This window comes from Lynx rufus, unplaced genomic scaffold, assembly GCF_022079265.1.
Source record: "Lynx rufus isolate CCGP_SWC_20201006 ecotype Redwood Valley unplaced genomic scaffold, mLynRuf1.p SCAF_5, whole genome shotgun sequence".
NCBI lineage: Eukaryota > Metazoa > Chordata > Mammalia > Carnivora > Felidae > Lynx > Lynx rufus.
Genome location: NW_025814867.1, coordinates 96,697,285 through 96,721,026, shown reverse-complemented (window position 1 = coordinate 96,721,026; position 23,742 = coordinate 96,697,285). Strand labels below are relative to the sequence as shown.

Here is a 23,742-nt window from a genome sequence, read left to right as displayed (position 1 = left end):
CATGGAATGTGTGGACTGGATTATGGCAAAGTGGATTCATAACTGATTGAATACTTTCCCCAGAGAATTAGAAGGATTGACATCAACTTGAAGCATCTGGAAAAGAACATGATAGTCAACTTTACTGATTATAACAAGTTAAACAGATCAACATGGCTAGACTACAGAATAACAGTAATGATAATGATCATACACTGAATTTTTCTACATGTTATATATAGTTAGATGGTAGAATAGTATCCGAATGGTAAACTCCACTTCTGAACTGACATACGCAGATAATCCCGCATCATCTTTTATTTCAAGGAAAGTCTTCAGGAAACTGATGTTTTGTTTGGACTATTCTAGCAAGAATTTCAAGATCACTGCCTTGTTATAATACTTCAACAATAAAACAAATCTATCTACTAAGATTGCACGTAACAGGAATAAATATAATCCTTTCCTTCCATTAAAAAGGATGATGTAAATTTGAGATGGGAAATAGATGGCTCATTAGCCTTATGTGTGAAATCACTTACAAGCTTTTTGGTTGTCTGTGATCGCACAGGCACTGGTATGGCTGTGGGCAAAAACATTCTTACCAATTTTCTAAAGTCCTCATGATACTCATTATTACAAGGTTAAAATAATATTTTTTGTTTGACTTTTATTCAATTCTCACTTTTTCATTATTTTCTCAGGAAATGTTATCTCCTTCCCTCCCCTCACTATCCTTTAAACTTTCAAGGAAAATAAACAAGATTTATTCAATCTCAAGGTAAGGATGGATGGGGTTCCAGGTCAGTCATGCTCTGGAGTTTCCTTTCCATCTCTCACTCAGAGATAAAACCAAAGACAGGATTCCTGGCCTTTTTCTAGCAGGACAGAAGAGAAGTGGGTCTGCTGGCAAGATCCATGTGCAAGCTGGCATGTGAGCACCTCTCTGTGAGTCATAAAAGTTAGTTATTTGTTATATCTAGCCCAGTAGAACTCACACTCCAGTGTGTATGGAAATCACAAGGGAAGTTTGTCTCAGTGCAGACTGCTGGAACCCACACCTAAGACATTGTGTTTCAGTAAGTCTGCAGTAGGGTTTGGAATTCTACATTTTTAAAAATATACACCCAAGCAGATTTAGTTGTATGTTCATTCATTTGGTAATTTTAATTCTACATATATTTTTGAGCAATAAATACATCCTGGGCACCTTTCTAGGGTACAGCAGGGTCACCAAGGATTAGGCAGTGCATAAGATGAACAAAGCACACTCCGTTGTGGGACTTGTATTCTGTTGTGGGGTTACAGATTTTAAAAAATCTCATAAATAAGCAAAAAAAAAACTTTCAAGGGCACCTGGGAGGCTCAGTCAGTTAAGCGCCTGACTTCAGCTCAGGTCATGATCTCGCAGTTCATGAGTTCAAGCCCCACGTCAGGCTCTGTGCTGACAGCTCAGAGCCTGGAGCCTGCTTCAGATTCTGTATCTCCCTCTTTCTCTGCTCCTTCCCTGCTTCTGCTCTCTCTCTCTCTCTCTCAGAAATAAATAAAGATTAAAGAACTAAAAAAAAAATAAACTTTCAAATAGTGACAGTGCTATAAAGAAATAAAAGAACACAGTGACAAAAAACTATCAGGGAGAGTATGCTTTTTTTAGCTAGGGCATTAGGGGTGGCCTTCCTTAGATGCTGTATTCAAGCTGAGGCTTTAATGAAAAAAAATGATTCTGTGTGTGTGTGTACGCATATGTGTGCATTGATGTATATGTGCATATGTACATGTGTATGTATATATACATATAGTCGGAGGCATAAGATGTACAGTAAATCCAAAAGCTCTGAGGTAAGAGGAAGCTTGGTAATCTTGAGTAATAGAAAGCAGGGCAGTGTGGTTAGAGCAGGGTTTCTCAATAGCACAACTATTGATATTTTGAGCTAAATAATTCTTTGTTATGTGAGGCTTTCCTGTACATTGTAGGATTTCAGTAGGTTCCCTGGCCTCTACCCACTAGATGCTGGTTACACCCAACCAGCTGTGACAATCAAAAATGTCTCCATGCCATGCAAAACTGCCCCTAGTTGAGAACCACTAGGATAGAGCTAGTGAGAGAAAGAGAACAGTAGGAGATGGGGTAATGGACAGTGGCTAAATCATGTAGGGCCACAATAATCCTTGAATTTTCTTCCAAGAGGGTCTGAAATTCATTGGAGGGTTTTAATTGGGACTGAAGGAGGGATATAATATAATTTATGTTTTTCAAAGAATGCACTGATGGCTGGTTAAGGAACAGAGGGGGTGTAAAGTAGAAGTTGGGACTACTGGAATAGTCCAGTAGAGACATAATGGGATTGAAATAGTGTTTAGTCAGAGGACGCTGGAGTCAGAAAATATACAGGAAGGTGCTGTGGCAGGACTTTGGGTGGTCAGTAGGCCACACTTGGAGCAACAACATTTCAAGACTTGCTACTCAAAATGGATCCGTGGACCACAGCATGGTCATCACCAGGGAGCTTAGGTGCACCACCCGAGGTCCCTAGGGGACATACTGAATCAGAATCTGTATTTTAATGAAATTGCCCAGGTGGTCGCTATGTAGAAGTCTGAGATGCTCTGAGAGGAGGAGTAGTCTGTCTGAGGTCACAGAGCGTTGGGGCAGTCAGAATTGGAATTCAGTATTCCATGCCCTGGTTCCAGATCCTCTCCAGCAGCTGCATAGTAGGATAATGTGCATCTTCTGTTAGAGTCCTTTCTTAACCAGAAATGGCAAGTCCGTCCCTTAATTCTCATAGAACAAGTAAAAGTCACCTTTCAAAAAATAAAAGATTGAAATTCCTCCAGGGAGGAAGAATGAAAGATCCATGGTATCAATTTAAAGCAAAAAAGCATTTAAAAACCAATTACCAAGCTGTGTTGTTGCTGCTCACAGGGCTGGCATCCATCCCCTGCTCAGAGTGTTAACATTGCAAATACAAAACAAATCCCTTGCAAAGTGATGCCAGGATTGGGGTGTGGGCAATGATGAGGAGGCTTTGAGATCAGCCCCTGCGTAGAGAGCTGTTTGGCTGCACATTCAGTGACAGGAATCTTCCAGATCACAGGCAGCAGGATTTGCAACTTGAACCATGTTTCTTTTCCCACCATGTAAAGAGAGACTTTGGAAAACCGAATACCGGTCTGCGTTCTCCTTGTCTTTATCATTCTCTTCTCTGGCTAGCCAACTTGCCGCTTTCTCATCCTCCAGGGAGATGGACCATTTGTCAAATTCTCTTCTCCTCAAAACCTAAGTCGTGAAATAGCTACTGTCCTATTTGGCAGCTCCTGTGGAGCTAATATGCTGTGCTTATCCCAATATGTGGTCCCCATCATATCATAAATTAGAGAGCCTGCTTTGGAGGATGAGCTTGAGGGGAGAGAAGGATAAGAAAAGTGATTCAAATCCTCAAGGCTGCCTTTCATTTGACAAGATACCAATCTTCATCTCTAAGGCTTGGAAGTGAGAGGGAAGCCTTGCCTCCTTCATAGCCGGGAGTAATTTGGTGAGCCCCTTCTGCCAAGGGGGGTTTCTGATTTCCTGGAGTTAGCGGGGTTTATAAAGGGCAGGTAAGCCAACCGCTGTATGAGCACAGTGGTTGGTGGGCAGGGAGATGGCCACAGGCTCACACGGAAGAAGGATAAAGCTGACTGCCTTTTTAGGGCTGGATGTGAAACCACTCCTCTCTGCAGGGGACTGGCCCCTGAAGCACACAGCTTCTGTCATTGCACAGCTGTCATCTGCCATTAGCAGGTTCCTGACAGGGACATGTGGAGTTCCCCAGTGCTCCTCCACAGCAATCGAAGCTAGTGTGCAGGGGTGTGTGTGTGTGTGTGTGTGTGTGTGTACAGAGAGACAGAGGGAAAGAATGTGTGTGCTGGCAAAAGACCACAAAGAAAAAGAAGAGAGGTTAAAAACAGATTCTGAACACTCAGATATTTATACATTATAGAAGGAAGAAAATAGAGTTTGAGCCAGTTTTTCCATTTTGTTATTAGGGACTTTGGGTAAGTCATTTATGCCTTTGGTTGTCCTTTTCCTTCTCCACCAACTGAGAATAGAAGCAATCTATGACTTATAGAATCCCTAGTAAGTGTCGGGTCTCAGCTTAGGGCATGTTGTAGGCACTGCCTCCCTTAATCTTCATAAGAACCCAGTGAGATGGGATCTATTCTTATTATTTTATTTTATTTTATTTTTTTGCAGATGAGGAAACTGAGGGTTGAGGAGCTGATGTAAATTTCCTCCACAATCCCCGAGTCGAGGGATGATGGAGCCCAGATTCCACCCAGCTGTCCAACTTCGGAGGCATCATATATCAGCACTGTGCCTTCTCAGATGAAGATGCCCACCTCATTTTGCATCTGGGTCACCAACTAAAACATAGGTAGGAAAGCGTGGGTGGAGAGGCATCTGTACACTGAGTGCCACACCAGTGTCAGCCGATGTTATTTCAGAAATTCCGCATCAGCTTATTTACTCATTGAGTACTTGCTGAGAACCTGGTTGTAGTCTACAAAGTATCATTAGGTATAACATATGGGGAAGGGGAGTGAAAAAACAAGATACTGGCTCTTCCATCAAGCAAGTCACATCTTTCCAAGTGTTGGGGAAAAAAATAACCTGTATAACAGGTTCATAACACCAGGAATCAAGGACATCCCATGTGCTCATCATATGATACTGAAATGAAACAACTGCTTACTAACCCCTGTTCTAGAAGATGGTAACTTCTAGTTTCGGTATTTTAAAAGTTGCTCTTAGTAGTAAATATGAGACCTCCTTTTGTCTCCCCTCCTATCACTCTCCAGGAAATTTCAAGGGAAATAACTAAATTTAGTAAATTTTAATTCTGAAACAGGTAGTATTCCCAAAGTTGTAGTTAACAGACATAGTCCAGGCACTGTATCATAATAAGGGATGGTTTGTCTCCTGTTCATCACCTTGAAATGTTACTACCAGCAGGTGCTTCTGTGCCTCAATGGAACAATGATAATTGATGATCACAAAGATTAACTTGAGGCAGCACCCTTTGTCGATCATTAAAAAAAAAAGGAAGGGAAAGAAAAAAGTTTCCTTTAGCATATTTTTGTATTATATTTTATCCAAATATAATTCTTTGAATATTAGTCACCAGTAATAAAACATGTGATGATATCATTGATCAGAGCATTTCAATTACCCAATATGCCAAAGCAAGTAACCCTGTACAGACATGTTCATTATCTTCTTTCCCCTGCAAAAACTTAAACTAATTTTACATAATTACGTATCTGGCTATGAACAGCTGTAAGGGGCCATTCCCTGCATTAGTTTCATATTACTGCTATAACAAACTGCTCTAAATGTAGTGGCTTAAAACAATAACCACTGACAGTTCTGAAGGTGGAAAATCCAAAATGGGTCTTATGGGGCTTAAAATCAAACCGTCAGTGGAGCTGCATTCTGTCTAGAGGTTTTAAGTGAGAATCTATTTCCTTACTTTTTCCAGCTTCTAGAAGCTGCCTGCAGACTCTGGCTCGTGACCTCTCCTCCATCTTCACGCCAGCAGTGTGGCATCTCCAAATCACTTTGTGATTGTAACTTCTGCCTTTGTGATCATATTTCCTTCCTCACTCTGATCCTCTTGCTTTCCTCTGTTAGGACCTTTTTGATTATACTGGGCTCACCCAGATAACCCAGAATATTCTCCCCATCTCTAAAATCTTAATCGCATCTGCAAAGTCCCTTTTGCCATATAAGGTAACATATTACCAGGTTCTGCATATCAGAATGTAAACATCTCAGATGAATATTTTTCTGTCTACCACACTCCCTTCACAGTAACACATTCATCATAATATTCTCCTTCTCTGACGTTTTTCTTTGGCTTCCAGTTTTTGGAAACAATTGTCCGTTTTCATACATGATGGGTAGGGTGATTCTGAAATGAAAACTACCATAGTTCATGAGATTAAAGGAAGTAATTTCATACAGAACCTCTACCAGTATTGAACCAAGGGGTCAAGCCAGTGAGAAAAAGGCTCAGCTGGCAGTTGCCCACAGCACTGGTACTTATGCCCCAGTGATGGGAGTTACTTACATTTCTATTTCTTAAAGCCTTGACTTAAAGTATTAGAACAACTTGAAGTTAGAACATAATAGGAAGAAAGAAAGTGATGGAGAATATTTTCCCAGTTCCAGACAATGGAGAACACAAAAGGAAATTAGGAAGGAAAAATGAAGAGGCAGAAAGCCAGACTGGAAGAAACTTTGGATGCCATCTGACAGGCCTTTTCAATGTGCACATTTGGCTGACTGCCCAGCTACACCATGTACCCTATATCTCTCTGTGCACTGCTACAGAAACAGGAAAGCATCCCTTGGAAAAAATATCCCAGGGCACCTAGTGAATAAGGGAAAGTCTGACTAAGGTCAGGAAAGAGATATTGGCCAAGAGGTACTGGAGGTTTCAGTTGTGTGGACAGGATGTTCAGACAGAAAGAAAGTTCAACCAGGTCGAACAGATGGGGCTTCTGTTTCTCAGCTGTAGACAAATGTCCTCTCTGCTGAGCTTTTACCCTAAACTCGCATTGACTGCTTGGCTCTGAATTATGTCGGATATTTCCTTTTTACCTCAAATTTGAGTGTTTCATAAGCCTTGCTATTTGCAAAACCATTAGGGTTTAAATAGGACACCTGACAGATCTATTATAAGCAATGTTTGAAGGAACAAGATCCATCATTTCACTGTGTGCAAGCCCAGTTAAGACATGGAAAAATTCCTCTCCAGCTAGAGCACTGGTGTGAAGGAAAGATGAAAATGTGTCATTGTTAGCTGGCTTTCTTTTTTTTTTTTTTTTTTTTTTGTTTCTTTGTATAGCGGGGCCACTTGCAGATAGCGGGGCCACTTGCAGATTGGTGCCCTTGCACATAGACCATACCTGTTGCCATTAGAAATTTTAATGGAACAACAATAACAGCAACTCCTCTTATTAAGGGCTTAATAGGTCAGGTACTGTGGGAAGTGCTTCAGGAACACTGTCTCTTTAACTCCCACAACAATAATGAGAATGTTCTATTCCCCTCCCCCTTATTTTGTAGGTCATCATGTGGCTGAAGGAAGTGATTTTTCCATGGCCACACAGCAGATCATATCTAAAACTCAAAACCAGGTTGTCCTACTTCCTAATTTTATCCTCTTAGCAACAATGTGTACTTCCTTTACATTTTTCTATAAAGACTTTCATCTTTATAGGCAAACTCAGAGAACTGAGTGGTATATAAAATATCTTCTCCTCAGATCACTTGATAATAAAGGCAAGATCTAATTACATTTGATTTGAATATGGCAATACCCAGAGCTTCCCACACCTTACATTTCAAAAGTCATTTGGGTTTGTTCCACTGGAATCTCATTATTCTCTAAGATTTTTTTTTTTCTTTTCAGAGCAGCTTGTAGTAGATTGAACAGTGTTCCCCAACAAGACTTGTCCAAGTCCTAACCCTCAGAACCAGTAAGTGTGAACTGATTTGGAAAAAGAGTCTTCACAGAGGTATTTAATTTAAGCATTTGAAATGAGATCATCCTGGATTTAGGATGAAACTCAAATCCAGAGACTGGTGCCCTTGTAAAAGAAAGGAAGGGAGAGCTGAGACACTCAGATACAAAGACACAGAGGAAAAGACCATATGAAAACACAGAAAGAGATTGGAGCTATGCTGCAGTAAACCAAGGAACACCAGGAGCCATGAGAAGCTGGAAGAGGCGAGGAAGGATCCTCCCCTAGAGCCTTTAGAGGGAGTGTTCCCCTGCTGACACCTTGACTACACGTCTTGCCTCCAGAACAATCAGAGAATACATTTCTGTTGTTTTAAGCCACTATGTTGGTAATGATTTGCTATGGCAGCCCTAAAAAACTAATACATGGATGTATTTTGATGGTGCAGACATCAAAATAGTTTGACAAACCTTACTAAGGGAAACTGTAATTTGTGACTATAACTGGGTCTTAGGAATGCAGCTTTGCACCTTAGTTTCTTACTGATGTAAGGTGAGAAATTACAAGATATTGGAATATTTATTTTTAAAAAACTACAGGTAAATAATATAAGCAAATATGTGTATATAAATATATAAATATATGAATAAATGTATAAGTAATCTTTGTGTCACTTGTTGTATGTTTGATTGGTTTCCTATGAAAGAACAACAGGGAGACAAATTCATACAAGGAACCTATTGATATCTTGTAGATTTTTCTTTGTTCTTGATCAAAGCTAGGAATGCCCCTTGGCAATGGGTTCTGAATATTCATGGAATTATTCATGGATAATTGGCCAGTAGCTCCCATAAAAGTTAGCAATTACAGGGCTGCCTGGGTGGCTCTGTTGGTTAGGCGTCCAACTCTTGATTTTGGCTTAGGTCATGATCTCAGGGTTTGTGGGTTTGAGCCCCACATCGGGCTCTGCTGTGACAGTATGGAGCCTGCTTGGGATCCTCTCTCTCTCTCTCTCTCTCTCTCTCTCAGTAAATAAATAAATAATAAATAAATAAGCAAACTTAAATTTTTTTTAAAAAATTAGCAATTACAAATGCAGAATGTGAACATGACTGGCATGTAGGCACTCCATCACTGACAATGGCAGTTGAAACTTAGAAGGTCATTACTAGTCGTAGTAGAAGTAGTAATAATGGTAACAACAAAGGTACATGTGGTGAGAAAAGACCCGAGTAATCATTTTTGTTTATACAAATCTCATGGAACTCACTCATATAAGATAAAAGCTCCAAAGAAAAATAAGGCACAAGCTCTTTATCTTGATGTTTCAGTGGATATTGAGAATCTGTTTGAATTCAGAAAGGTACCACCTTAACCAGCTAAGATCACAGATAGATTTTTCTGGATCTGCTAAAACAACTCTTAGCCTATCTCTATTAAGAAGGTGCTATTAGATCAGGTTAGAAGCAAGATGTGATGCTGATAGGCTGGCCATGGTAGCAGCCTTTCACACCTTCTGTAGTCACCCAATCGCCCACGCTTACACAGCCTGATAAATAAGATTATGGGTTACTGACACTGCCAGACACTTTCTTGGCAGAGCGACACCATGGAAAAGCTGAGGAATCACGTAAGTTCTTACAGGCTTAGCAACATTGCACACTAGCCACAGCACAGCCCCTGATCCACTCTGACACCCAACTGCAGAGTCAGCCTCTTGTGGGGACCTCAGAGTGCTTAATGTTCTGTGGGAATCACCTCTTCTACCAACAATCAGCAATAGAACTGCCAGTAGTATAGAGTTACAGCTACTCACATTGTTAAAACAAATTTTCCTTTCAGCCAGGCCTGGGGGTGTTATAGGAATAACTGAATGGGACATGGTCTCCTAGGGTTCTTTGGCATTCTCCATAAGGAGGAGACACCTGGGGTTTCCTCTGTTGACAGGATATCAGGGAGGGGAGCAAGCAATAGAGTGGTAATGCCATTCCCATCTGGTCTCTGGATTATGGCTGAATATCCTGAGTTTAAGAGAAGATTTAACTCTGTGATCTATCTAGTCTTAAACGTGAGAATAGAGCTGTTGCAAATCTCAGGTGCTCAGGATGACAGACAAAGACAGATAGCTGGAAGTCCAGGTGGTCAGCATCATGAGATCAGATACTACATGCTATGGATTGAACTGTGTTCCCTCAAAATTCACATGTTAAAACCCTAACCCCCAATGTAATAATATTTGGAAATGGGGCCTTTGGGAAGTAATTAATTTTAGAGGAGGTCATGAGGGTGGGGCTCTCATGGTAGACTAGGGCCCTTATAATAGGAGGTACCAGAGAGTATGCTTACTCTTCCTCTCTGTGGGAAGAGGTCTGGTGAGCACACAAGGAGATGCTGGCCCTCTGCCAGCTAGGAAGAGGGCTCTCGCCAGAACCTGACCACGCTGCACCCTAATCATGGACTTCTAGCATCCAGAGTTGTGAGAAAAGAAGTCTCTGTTGTCTAGTCTATAGTATTTTGTTATGGCAGCCCATGCCAGCTAATACACCATAGTGACAGTTTAAAAAAAAATAAGTGAGCTTATTTAATTATTTTAAGTAAGTGGGCCTATAGAAGTCATTACAGGTGCAACAAGAATAGTCATCAAAATTAATTGCTTTGCTAGAAAATAAAAGATGTCTGCCTCTTTTCCCATTAAAGAACATCTGTCTTCTTCCAGTTGCCTACTAAAGTAAGCTCTCTAAAGCCCAGAGTTACCCGAAGAATTGCCCATCTCTGTCTCCATACCAAGTAAGTGACTCTAAACTATGGGCAGCCAGGTCTTCAGTACCATATGTTATATTTGGAATGACTTTTTTTCTAAGCTGAAATTCTGGAATACACAATTTGTTGCACTGAAGCAGTTTTCCCATGGCTTGCTCTATCTATCTACCTATTTATTGGGTGGTGGGAATTCAAAAAAAATTTTTTTTAACGTTTTTATTTATTTTTGAGACAGAGAGAGACAGAACATGAGCAGGGGAGGGGCAGAGAGAAAGGGAGACACAGAATCCAAAGCAGGCTCCAGGCTCTGAGCTGTCAGCACAGAGCCTGACATGGGGCTTGAACCCACAGACTGTGAGATCCTGACCTAAGCTGAAGTCAGTTGCTCAACTAACTAAGCCACCCAGGCTCCCCTGGTGGTAGAAATTTTTTAAATGTATAATATCTCCTCATTGCTTTATAAAGACTAACTTTCAGTAACTGTTTTCCTGACTGCCTTTCAAATCCCTCATTCCACAATCCGGATCTGTCTTTCCACAGTTAAAACAGCATAAAACCTCAGTGACCAGGCCAAAAAAAAAAAAAAAAAAAATTAAGAAAAAGAGGACTGATGTCATTCAAAGACTGACATTTCAGTTTTTATTACCGGAATACCTTGAAGAATTAGATCTGATTTGCATTGATATTTGCCAACTGAATTATTAAAGGTTTTTTTCCTCTTTTCTCTTTCCTTCATCAGATTTTAACACTTTCGTCAACTGCACACTAAGTCACAATTTGACAACCATGTTATTTCACAAAGCGTTCTGGGCTTTTGAATTGTTGACCAACTTGAGAAAAACACCAGATTTGATCCATAAAGTGAAAGTAGGTGACAACACATAAGAGAAATGGCAAGGGAGTTTTTATAAATGAGTCTGCTTCTTACTAATGTTTCTTAAATGACATGGGGTAATTTTGCTGGCATGTCTTCCATAGGCAGGGCCACCCCATTTGAGTTACCTATTGAGATTTCTTTGTTTTATTAGAATCAATTGCAACCTCAGTGCACTGAGAGATCTGAAAATGAATATTCCTAAAGAAGGATAAGGATTTCAGAAATGTGTGAACATTTTAAGTGGTATGTTAGTCTCCAACATCATCAGACTGTAGATGGAAAAAGACAAAGTGGAAATTTCTGTGCAAGTTGTTAAACTTCTAAACCTCTTCATCTAAAGTGACAAAAAAGTCTAACCACAGAGTTGTGATAGTGCATTTGAATATCAAATAGTTTTTTAAATTTATTTATTTTTTTTTTTTTTAGAAAGAGAGAGTGCAAGCAGGGGAGAGGGGCAGAGAGTGAGGGGGAGGGAGAGAGAATCCCAAGTAGGTGCCATGCTCAGCGTCGAGCCCAACATAGGGCTCGATCCCACGACCCTGGGATTATGACCTAAGCTGAACTCAAGAGTCCAATGCTCAACCAACTGAGCCACCCAGGTGCCCCTCAAATGATTTTAAACATGCACACCATACTTACAACACACACACAGACACACACACACACACACACACGCGCGCGCGCACACACACCAGGTCGTCAAAACATTCCTTATTGATTTATTATCACACAGAAAGAATCTCAAGTTACTCATGCTTGGTAAAAAATAGCATACAGTCCTATCTCAAAAAAGGCATATTTTTAGTGTAGGAGTTCTCAAAGTTTATTGTGCATCAGAATCACCCGGAGGGCTTGTTAAGCTACAAATCACTAGGGTTAGATTTTCTGATTCATGTAGATCTGGTGTTGCGGGGGCAGGGGGGGGGGGTCTGATAATTTGCAGTTCTAACAAGTTCCTAGGTGATGCTGATGCTGCTGGTTTAGGGACCACAGTCTGAGAACCATTGCTTTAGACTATCTAGAGACTCCGGTTTTATTACTTATTTTCGTCAAATAGAGTGCTTCATATTCTTGCAGTTAGTCCTTTCTACTATCCAAATAATAACAAAAATGACTACTGTGATTTAAAGTCAGTATTTTGCCTTGCAGAATCTACGATAACAGTCATAACAACCAGCAGTTGAATAATGCTTTATCACTAATAAATCATTTCAATATACATTATATCACTGGAGACAACATATGAATTCTGGCAGGTGAGCAAGCATTATATTTATATTTTATGGATGGAAAGCAGAGAGCTTAAACGACTTACCTAACAACCCCCCAAAAAGTAAATGGTAGAGAGCAGAGACCTGAACCAGGATTTTCTGACTCTAAATTCTGTATTCATTCTTTCCACCACTTCACTCTTTCTCTTAATTGCTTACATTTGTGGAGAAACTTACACTTTTCAAACTACTTTCGTATTCATGATCTCATTTGATCCCCCAAAGCAACAGCAGGAGGCGGGCAGGGCACATAATATTGTCCACATTTTGCAGATAAAGCCATTATAAAAAATGATAAGAAAAGCGGCTCCTGTCATTCAGGCAGTATTTCTTCATCTACCAGGCTACATTTTCCTGCAATATTTAGCAGCATCAGATAGGGTAGGTAAAGCATCAGATACTCTCCTTTACAAGTGATAAATATTCAATGGCTCAGTATTGTTAACACCACCCTTGCTCCTACATCATTTTTTCCCCTGGTTTCTTGGTAGAAATACATTTGGAGAGAAGAAAGAAATGGGTGAAATTTAGGGTTACTAATTTGTAGGAAAGTGAGGAAAGTTCTTTCATTTCTACACTTTATGTATTTAGGAAAGAAGCTTTTTCTGCATACAAAGAAAGACTCTTCACCACTAGTCTAGGGCTTTTCAAAGTTTAATGTGCACACAAACCACCAGGGGATCTTGATAAAATGCAGATCCTGATTCAGTGGGTCTGGAATAGGGCCCAATATTCTACATTTCTATAAAGCTCCAATATAATGCTGATCATGGTCCAACCTTGATAGGCAAGGATCAATCCTATTTCTCAAGACTACAGAGATTTTTATTATTCTCTGAATCATGTCTGAATTTCTGGGGTGGAACAGAGAACTTAAAATATAAAACATTGTAACAATATTTGGTGAATAGTGCATACATTGTGGGACTTACCTAGGTGTTTCCCTGTGCTAGGCTATTATACATTCCAGTATCTTCCAATTTATTTTGATCTCAAAATCCAAGATGATGCTTAACACGGGGTGCATGGACTCGCAGCAACGATATTACACCTGGGTGTTTGTTAGATAGGCAGAATTTCAGGCCCCATCCTAGTCATAGGAGAAATTGGATGAAGGGCTTTAAGGCTATGCTAAGTAGTTTGAACTTTATCCCAAAGGCATTGGAATATTTGGGAATTAGGTAGGAAAACTAACTTGACCAATTTTACATTTAGGAATAGTGTTTTAGGGGGAAATGTCTAGTAGCAAGGGGTCCAACTGGAAAACTATTGAAATTCAGGTGAGAAAAATGTTGGCTTATCTATATTGTGACAATGACAATGGGGAAAGAGGAATGGATTGATAGCCAATAAGGAGGTAGAATCAAAACAATGTGTCAAATGAGTTATTGATGGGGAAAAGAAAGAGAAAGAGTCTAGGATCACTCTCAAGTTTCTGGCTTAGACAATTTGTATCTCTTACCTTTAGCATCTCTTTGAACTTGTCCTCTGACCTCTCTGCTTCTGACCACCTGGGGTAAATGCCTTGATTCTTGGGACCCAGGATTGCCAGTCTTAGCAAGGACCTAAATCAGTCAGATTCTGACACTTCGTGAGGGATCTTAGGATAGACTCTAGCTGACATTCACAGTCAAGATTCCAAAGTTAATTATACAACTTACCCTGACTTTTTCTTGGATAAGTAAGCCTTATCAAATACAATGCCAGTCCTATTGTCTGCTCTTCTATAGCAGTTTGTTTGGCTCCCAAGTAAATCAACCTACACTTAACTTGATGAATTTCACCATACTACTATCTGCCCATTTCAACAATTTTATGATTACTCTGATCATTTTAATATGCTTCCCCCCCAACTATAATTTACTGTTTTCTTTTTGTTTTATTTTTATTGTGCAGCCTTGCTGTTACTTTCAATAGCTTAATCCTGAACACTGTAGATAGTTTTCTTTTCTTTTTTTTTTTTTTTCTGGTGTTATGGTATAATCATCACCCGTAACAAGAGTTTTGTAAAAAAAAATAATAAGCATTGTAATTCACAAGGTATAGGTTCTATATAGCTACAGCAAATAAGGTATTTGCCATTAGATAGCCAGACCCTAGGAAAACTGTCCCCAGGAGAAGAATGAAGACATCAATAAGGCATGCTAGAAAATCTTTCCCTAATAAGATATGGTCATGTCCTTTTGAAAAAAGGAACACCACAACTGGTATGTTGATGCAATGTAATGTAACACAATATGAGAAATAAAATATTAAGACCAATTTGGATGAGAAAGAGCATTTAAAAAAAATCTCAATTGTTGTGTTTGAATGGATCAAGATGGGATTGAGGTTGTGTTCAAATTGCCAGTCTCCCTCCAAGTTACCACTACATAAAGCTGGTATATATAGATAACTAATAATTAAAATAAATAAAAATAATACCAATAATATCTGACACTGTACTAAGAACTTTACCTACATGTTCTCTTAATTCTCATAATAATTTTGGACAAATTCTATCTTTATATCTATTAAATTGTAAAACAGACTGTTTGGAATAATGGCAACAAATATATGAAATGGCGAGAGTTTGAGAGATGTGGACTCTATTTCTGTTCTCCTAGATCCTGTGCAAAGTTTGTGGTTAAGCTACCTATCCCTTCATAACCCATGCTTCCAAAATGTCCTGGAGCATTCAAATCCAAGCTAGTCCTCCAAGAACACATCTAGGGTGGTTCATTTCTCTTCGGGAAGAGTACGCTGGGCATCTGATGACAAATCTAGGTAGGGTAAGACTGGGGTGCTGAGGTGGTGGTACAGCATTTGTCCAACACTATCAGAATGGCCAGCATATCTGATTGTAGAGATCTTCCCATGGTTTAAAGGTTGCCAGTGTCAGTTATTATGAGTCTCTCCAGTTATTATTGGAGGCCAGTGATCATGTGGTTACATTTTAGAGTCTTCATTTTCTAAATTACCCAATTGTTTTAAGGCTACTGAGAAAGAATTTGTATTTACTTGATTAGGCTATTATGGAATCACCTGCATGGGCAAAGAATTTGTTTCTTACCTAAATTTAAGACATTCACACACATAAATAACTGCTTGTATACCTGCTACACTGGGAACATGTATATACACCAGTATATACTACTTTGTATATTTAAAACCAATGCACAAGTAAGGTACTGGAAATAAAATATAGGAAGATTTCTGTTTATTTTTATGCTCTTTGAAAGAGAAAACAGGAATAGTTTTAAAAGTAAAAAATATATATATGCTTAAAGAAAAAACATTAGTATAAAAAAAACTAACATCATGGTTTCACATAAAGATGCTTGCCTGGATTCCTAAATGAATTATTATATATGCTCTCTTCTCTGCCTGGGATATTTTTCACCCCCTCTTTTTCTTGGTCAGGTTGTATTCACCCTTAAGGTCTCAGCATAAGCTCCCCTGAGGGGAGCTTTGCTGGCTTTGCAGATTTTGCTATATGGCCCTGTTTTATAGTCTTATTGAATGCTATAATTTTTCTTTATATTGTAAAAATCTAATTAAGTGGTTATTCATGCAATTATTAGTTTAGTGCTCTGCTTTCTTGCTGAACTATAAACTCCACTTGTGCACGGACCATGTCTATCTCTCTCTTCATTTTGTCCTTTTACAAAGTGAGCATTTTATGAATATTTTTTGCCAAAAGTACAAATTGTGAGATGGATATCAAGATTAATCTAGATATTATTCTGTGTTGATGGGTAACATACTCTAAAACTGATATACAAGTAAGATACTGAAAAGAAAACAGAGAAAGATTTTTTATTTATTTTTCTGCTCTTTGTAAAGGGAAAATAGTTTAAATGCAAGAAACAAATGAATACAATCAAAATAATAGGTTGAATCATTATTTTCACTTAAATTATCACTATCTGGTCAAGAGCAAAGTCACTGGTTTGATTCTTCCACATCCATATACTACCAAGATTAACTCAAAGAATCTTTTCGAAGGTCCATACAAGAAAACCCCAGAGAAAGAATTTCCTCAAACTTGAACTGTAGATATGTTCTCTGTGTGAAATATGAAGTCATGCTAATTCTGGTGTGCTAACTAAAAAGAGCTGATGTTACTTGCAACATGTACTTCTGGAAATCAGCTTAAAGAAATAAGTTTAGTTAAACATTGCATAGTACTCTCAAACCCATGAGGGCAGGGTCTAAGCTACATATATTAATAATTGGTTAACCTATAATATTAGAAGACAGACAGAGCTAGAGCATTAATGGAGTTCAAGAGTATCACCAGGCAAGGATTCAAATTTGGGAATCTCTGACCAAGTATAAAAACCAACATCCAATAAGAAATGGGATTCCAGACTCCCTGCAGGTCTCTTACCAGCTTCCAGTACAAATTTTCCCACCTACCCTATCAAAAAACAAAATATTTCTTAAGCAAGATTTTTATATTCTGTATTAATGTCAAATCTGGCTTTTGGCTTGGACAAGAGAATTTTTACAGCACCTGCTAATTTGTTCTCAGCCTGAAGGACCAAGTCCTCAGTGTGGCTGAGTTTGGCGGGTATAGAAAGCTATTGAGGATGCAAAAAAAACCTTTGTAGAAACAAAATGCATAGAAACTCCTTCTGTAACCCTGGGCAACCCTGATACCACATGAGGAACAGTTGAGAAAGGGACTTCCTCTGGAATGTGAGAAGAAAGATGTAGAAACAAAGTTAAATGAAGATGGGAACAGCATTACTCACAGAAGGGAGATCAAACACTCCATAGAAAATACATGTTACGGTGCAATTGCCCTCTGGGAGTTACAGGATTATGAAAGTCTAACTTAATTAAGGGAGAAAATAGGTCACATTTAACAATCACATACGTGGCGTATCATTTTGACTATACAGAATAACTGGAGAGAATGGAAAAATTAAGAAGTCGGAAGCATAAGAAAGGCAACCATGGAATTCATCAACCACTTTCTCATCCTTCTAAGTCAGGTATATGTTTTGATTCTGTATATATGAAAAGATTTACCATTCTTTAAACTTCCCTCTTTAAAAACACTTGCAGCATATTTGAAAAATAAATTTCAAATGTCAGAATAAAGAGAAACAAAATGGTGTGACCAAATTTAAAAAAAAAACACTAAATTAAGAGGCAATAAATAGTCTTCATAAAAATACACCTTTCACCCTCTTCCTTTTCTCCCCCTTATGTCATCAAATGACAGGTAATCAGGTACATGTGAACCCTGCTTGGATTCTTCCCCCTTTCATAGCTCGATGCCCCTATGGGGTCGAGCTAATTACAGGTACATTTCCTCTGCAAGGCAGTCACACTCTATACTGTTGAAGGCACAATTAATAATTGAACAAAGCTACTAGATTTTTTTTTGCTCACACGGCCACGGGTTGCAGACAGTTTTACTGTCACACAGGGCAGAGCTTCTTCCTTGAGTGTCTCCAAGAAAGGTTTCATGTTATAGACTGAAAAGGATCACTGCCTGTTTCCAAATTTTGGAAAGTAGGGGAAAACCCACGTAAAACCAAAAAAATCCAACCCCCCCCAAAAAAAAAACTAGTTTCCTTTGTAGAACAGTAAAGGAAAATTTTCTCTCCTGTTAGCAGGAATATGATTATGATCAGGTGGTTATTTAGGTCAGATGTAAAGAGATGAAAGAATGGGCCTGGAAATTAATACTCTTTAGAAGGGAAATTGGAGTTTGCCCTTGAGTCTGTGAATGCAGCAGGGAGCTAGTTTTGCATGTGACATAAGAGAATTTGACCTACAGACAGGGCCTAGATAAAGGATTAGAGAAGAATAAGGTTCTTTCCCTTGAGATGTATTTAGGAACTTAATAGAGGATATCCCCAGAGCGTCATGGGGTCATAAATTGGTGCAGAAAATCCTTGTCCTATGCCCCAAGCAATAGTCTTGAGCAACGGTCTGCAAACTTTTCTAAAGGGCCCGATAGAAAATATTTTAGGGTTTGTAAGCCCAGCCATCTTTGTTATAACTACTCAACTATCCTGTTTTTGAACAAAAGCAGCCATAGACAAGAAGAAAATGAATAAGCATGGGTGTATTTCAATAAAACTTTATGGATGCCCAAATATGAATATTAAATTTTTGCATGTCAGAAAACAGAATTCTTCTTTTTATATTTTTCAAACATTTAATCATCTAAAACCTATTTTCAGCTCTAGGCAGTACAAAAGTGGGGCAGGCTGTATTTGGCCCACAGACTGTAGTTTCCTGATCCCCTGGCCTTACTATTGGAAATCCCTATGAGTATACCTATTTTTCAAGCTGATTTTGAAATCTCTAGGGATCTCTGAGTGTATGTAAATGCTATATTTACATGGGAAGATATGGTGTTTTGTTGACTTTTAAACACCATGGATAACCAGGTTATTCAGGATTCAAATCAGATATTCACTATCATTAAAAAGGTTACTAGAGTTAGAGATGAAGATCTAAACTGCTAGGCCCAGCATGGAAAAATCTTGAAACTCTGATTCTATCTCATTATTTTTCTGAACTCAAAGGATAAAAAAGAATACATCTGTGGGTTCTGGTCATGAATAGCATTTCTCCCCAAAGACAAAATAAAAATAAAAAATGAAAAAACCCAACTACTTCGTAGTCAGTAGTACACAAAAAAGCAATAGTCTTTTTATTAATGTAATTCATTTCTTGATTATAAGTTGAATATAATCTATCTTCCTTCCCTTCTTCTTCCTACCACTTGTTCCACAAAAAAATAGGAGGGTATAAGTAACATATTTATATAGATATTTAAATTAATTAGAAAAGGTGAGACAATAAAACAAGAGGAAAGCAAGAGAATGGTCTGTACGTGAATTTGATGCCATAAAATCCCACACAGTTTGTTTAAAATCCTCTTCATTAACATGCAATTTATATATGATTTCCTATATTCTTTTACAAATGGGCAAAATAAATTTGGCTCTAAGTTTAGTAACAGTCAATTCCATGAACTCTTAATCATTTATAAAAATTTAGGGAGTTCATTCATAGAAAACCAACCATTGCTTAGAAAAAAGGCAATAGAAATACGTAAGAGGAATTTCCTCATGGGATATTTTCCAAAAGGAAAACTATGTAATAAAATGAACAATCTCTCAAAATAACATTATAGTAAATTCAATGATTTCAATTGATATCTTGTATAACATCTTTAAATATGGGCCAATAGTTTTTATACCAAATTGTCATTCAGTCAAAGCAATTCTATACCAGAAAGGACCAAATTGTCATTCAGTCAAAGCAATTCTAGGAGTAGGTGGTGTGGGATTGGGGCATAAAATACTTCAATCCAGGCCGAATGTGCTCTGGATGTTTAATTTAACCCAAGGGAAAGGTGTGTGATATCCAGAGGTTCACCCTTAAGACAATCTTCCATATGCATTTTTACCATGTGAAGTATAAAATGGGTCTGAAAGGAAATGAGTTCAATCTTCCAAATAAATGCCTCATTTATTGCTCTTATATATTGTCAATAAATGACAAGTTGCATGCATTAACAATTAAGGTGGGTTTTGAGTGACATTCCCTTAAGAAAATAGAAGCAAGCCTTTGATAAGAATAGCTGTCAAAAAAGGAGACCATTCCATAGGCTAGTCCAAATTCACCTGAAAAATTAGTTTGAGACCTAACATGACATGGAGGCCTGTATTCTCAACCACAAAATACAGTTTTCAAAGATGCTTTAGGCGAACACTATCCTGGCCTTTTAGAAATACCTCAGGATAGTTGCCATGTATGTCTTGCTTTGCACAATTTTTTAGAGTTTTTCATTCCAAAATGACTTTGTTGTGAACTCTAAATACTTATATGAGGAAATTTTAAGAGAATATCAGATATAAATCAATTAAAATTGAGGACTATCTATCAAAATAAATCACATTTTATAAGAATAATTGATCCATAGCCCCTCTTTCTGAGAAATTAAATAGCAGGCTTTATTCTACAAAGACTGTGTCATTTACAAAACCATGGCATTGCATATAAGAAAATGTAATCTATAGAGCAGGAAAGTATCCATGCAGTGGACCCAAGTAATTTGATATAATATTTAAGTGAAGTTCAAGAAGCAGCAGAGACCGAAAATTCAGTTATGGTGATGGTGATGGTGCTGGAACGGGAGGGAAGGATGCAGAAGACATTCCTGGGAAATAATTTTTCTGACTTTGACTGAATTTGCATTAATAGGTAGGGACCCATAATGAGCTCATGCAGCTTAGTCCATGCCTGATGCCCCTCACAGAACCAGATGCCAAGGAGACGACATCAGAAGTCACTAACAATTTTGTATTATTCCTGAAAGGTTTCTTCACAAGGTGCTACATATTAGGAAACCATAGTTAAGGTTTAGGAACCTTAGTTAAGGAAACCATAGTTAACAGCAAAACAAACAAACAAACATGCAAAGGACTAGTTAAATCTAATTCATACAAAACATTGCCCCAAGACACTCAAGCACAAAATTGGCCTACATTTTAGACATAATACTAAGTCATTTAATGCATTTAATTCTTCTGTATTTGTTGCCTTGAGGTGATGTTCTATTAAAAATGAAATAAGAAATGGTTGTAGACTTTATAGAGATGAACACATTAGCAAAGACCAGGGAGGACCCTATATAAGTCCTATTGCAATTCTATTAGTGCTTTAATAACCAGATACATGCTTGCCTTTCTGATCCAATGGAATCTCAGAAGCCCAAAGATATGTTAAATAACGTGTGGTATCTTGAAGGCTAGAGGGCTGCTTACCAGTTGGTGTAAGGTGTCTCCAGGTGATCACAGGTTCAGGACGGCCATTGGCCATGCAGACCAGGGTTACATTGCTGCCCTCATTCACAGTGACATCTGAAGAGATGTTGGAGATCTTTGGTGGAACTGCAAAGACAAAAGCGAATGGAATATGTAACCATGCCAGTAAAACCCCATGTTTGAAGCACTGGTCCATGCCACTGGAAATAACAAACTTGAGCTAGATGCTTTTATGACTTGAACCATTTGAATTTTTATGTTAAGAAGCCAGGATACTTTATGACCTCTTTAGAGACTCAGCAGATGAAAAGCATGGGTCTTACTACTAGAAGAATCTCTCCACTATGACCAAGTATTGTAGGAATTTCACAGAGGAGTATAGTGAAAATGTATTATCTCTTTTTTCATTAGAATAGACTTTATTTAATTATTAGTGTGCACATTTTTACCATATTAATAATTTTTTCTTATCACTGAATGGTGCCTGCCTACATTTATTTCCTTATGTATATCAAATGAATATAGTGCATTCTTACCTCCAAATGTCAGGAAAAGGAAAAGTGTTATTTAGTATGAGTTGCATAGTTGTGTTATTAGGATGTGGCAACACCTGTTTACTTACAATCTAGCCACATGAGGAAACCATCATTTAATCACAATAGAAAGTGTCTAAATATCACCTTGGTATGTGAACAGGCTAGATAATGCACATTAGAGCCTAAAAACTGAATTAATAAGGCCTGTGTCACAGATGCTACAAAAAATAATATTACCCCTAATACTTTCATCACCACTATTACTAACAATTTAATAATAGGCAACTTTAAGCATTTACTATATGTAAGGCTCTATGTAGAGTACTTTTCAAGTATTATATTGGTAACTCATTATAATAAAGAAATGATATCCTATGAGCATTTTATTTACAGGTGAGAAACTGAAATATAGATGGAGCCCGGTGAGAAGCAGAAAACAGATTTGAATCTCAGAAGACTCCAGGGCCCACACTCTTAAGCAATACTTGAATGAAACTTCAACTTCACAATCCAGGCTACCAGATGGCTGAAAATGACGGAAATTACTTTTTGGTGGTGTGAAAAATGAGTCCCCGAGGGCTAGCTGTACTGCCGTCTGACTTCCTTCATTAGTGTTCAGGGCGGCAACATTAGATCTCATATTGGTAGGCTTAAGTGGAAAGTGAATTACTCACAAATTTCATCACAGAGGTTATGCACTGATTCCAAATAGCAGAGTTTATGGTTTGACTGTGATTTTCCTTTTTTTTTTTTTTTTTACTCTTAGTTGCTTATGCAGTCCCTGAGAAAGTATGTGTCAGAGGGAGGGACGAGAACAAGACAGCATTAAGGAGTTCAATAATAAAAGAATCTTATTTTCTCTCTCTTCCTGCCCTGTGGTGACAAATAAAACAGTAACATTTTCTGCCTGTAGAGACTGCTGTCTGACAACCATGTGATTGCTGCAGATCTCTGTTAGGAGACACTGATGGGACTTGGGCAACTGACCAGGTCACAGTGCCACAAGGAGGAAGTGGGAGGAGGACTCATGACCTTAGCATTTCTCCCACAATGGCATCTTACAGGGCTTCTGGGTAGAAACCAGTAATTCTAAAGCAAACCCAATGGCAGAAATGGAATGTAGTTGACTGCCATTATTTAGCAGTATGTATTTATAGGATTTCTGTTTCTCTTTTATCTACTGGGGTTAATGGATCTTTCTCTCGTATTCACACATTGACTTGCAATATACCTTCCCAGACTTTTACAATGAGGACCTAAAAGGTTATACCCAGTTTTAAAGGAAGAAGATGAGGCACAGAGAGAAATAATGACTTGTCAAGGGCAATCCCATCAAGAAATATGGCTGGGCTTAGAACTTGGGGCTCCTGAATGTCCAATTGTTCTGTTGTTTAATATTTATAGTTTTTAATTCCCAGCTGAATAAGCCAGTGTTCTGAACATTTTCAGAAAAAGTACAATGAACTATAAATCAATGATGGTGTTCAAGAATACAATTTAGACATCCTAGGAATCTTCATCTACAATCTAAAATCTGCAACAGGAAGCTATGTAATAATTATATGAGCTCATATTACTCAATTTGTGGTTAATTCTGAATTGCAAGACAGGCCACAGAATAGAAAGAAGAAATACAAATGTGTTTTCATAAGAAAAATGTAGAGGGGGAGACTTTATATTCCTAATATAAAAACATGCAAATTTACAAAACAGAAAAGATCTCCAGTGGTCAGGTTCCCAGAGAATTATTACCTATGATAAAATTTACTCATAATTTTCTCTCATTTTGTAAGAGGAATATATATCCAAGGACTTTGCTTTTTTATGGCACCCAGGATCCCCTGTTTCTTTTAACTAAGGGCAATATGTTCAGGTCCTAGATCTCAGAAACTGGAGACTCAGAAAGTGCTTGTGTTCAATAGTCAGAAATGTAATCACGTTGACATTGAATTTCACCTTCCTCGGGGTCACTACCAATGGGTTTCACTCTATTGCTTATCTTCCACTTCTTTGTACATTGTACCAGC

At 38.2% G+C, this 23,742-nt stretch overlaps 1 protein-coding gene across 2 annotated transcripts in view; it reads right to left on the bottom strand.

The window, feature by feature from the left end:
• Positions 1-23,742, bottom strand: part of LSAMP (limbic system associated membrane protein) — a 646,514-nt gene that overhangs the window by 206,563 nt on the left and 416,209 nt on the right. For both annotated transcript variants that reach the window (XM_047100231.1, XM_047100232.1), the window contains exon 3: positions 21,180-21,305. In XM_047100231.1, coding sequence (XP_046956187.1) covers positions 21,180-21,305 — 126 coding nt within the window. The remainder of the gene's footprint in view (positions 1-21,179; positions 21,306-23,742) is intronic.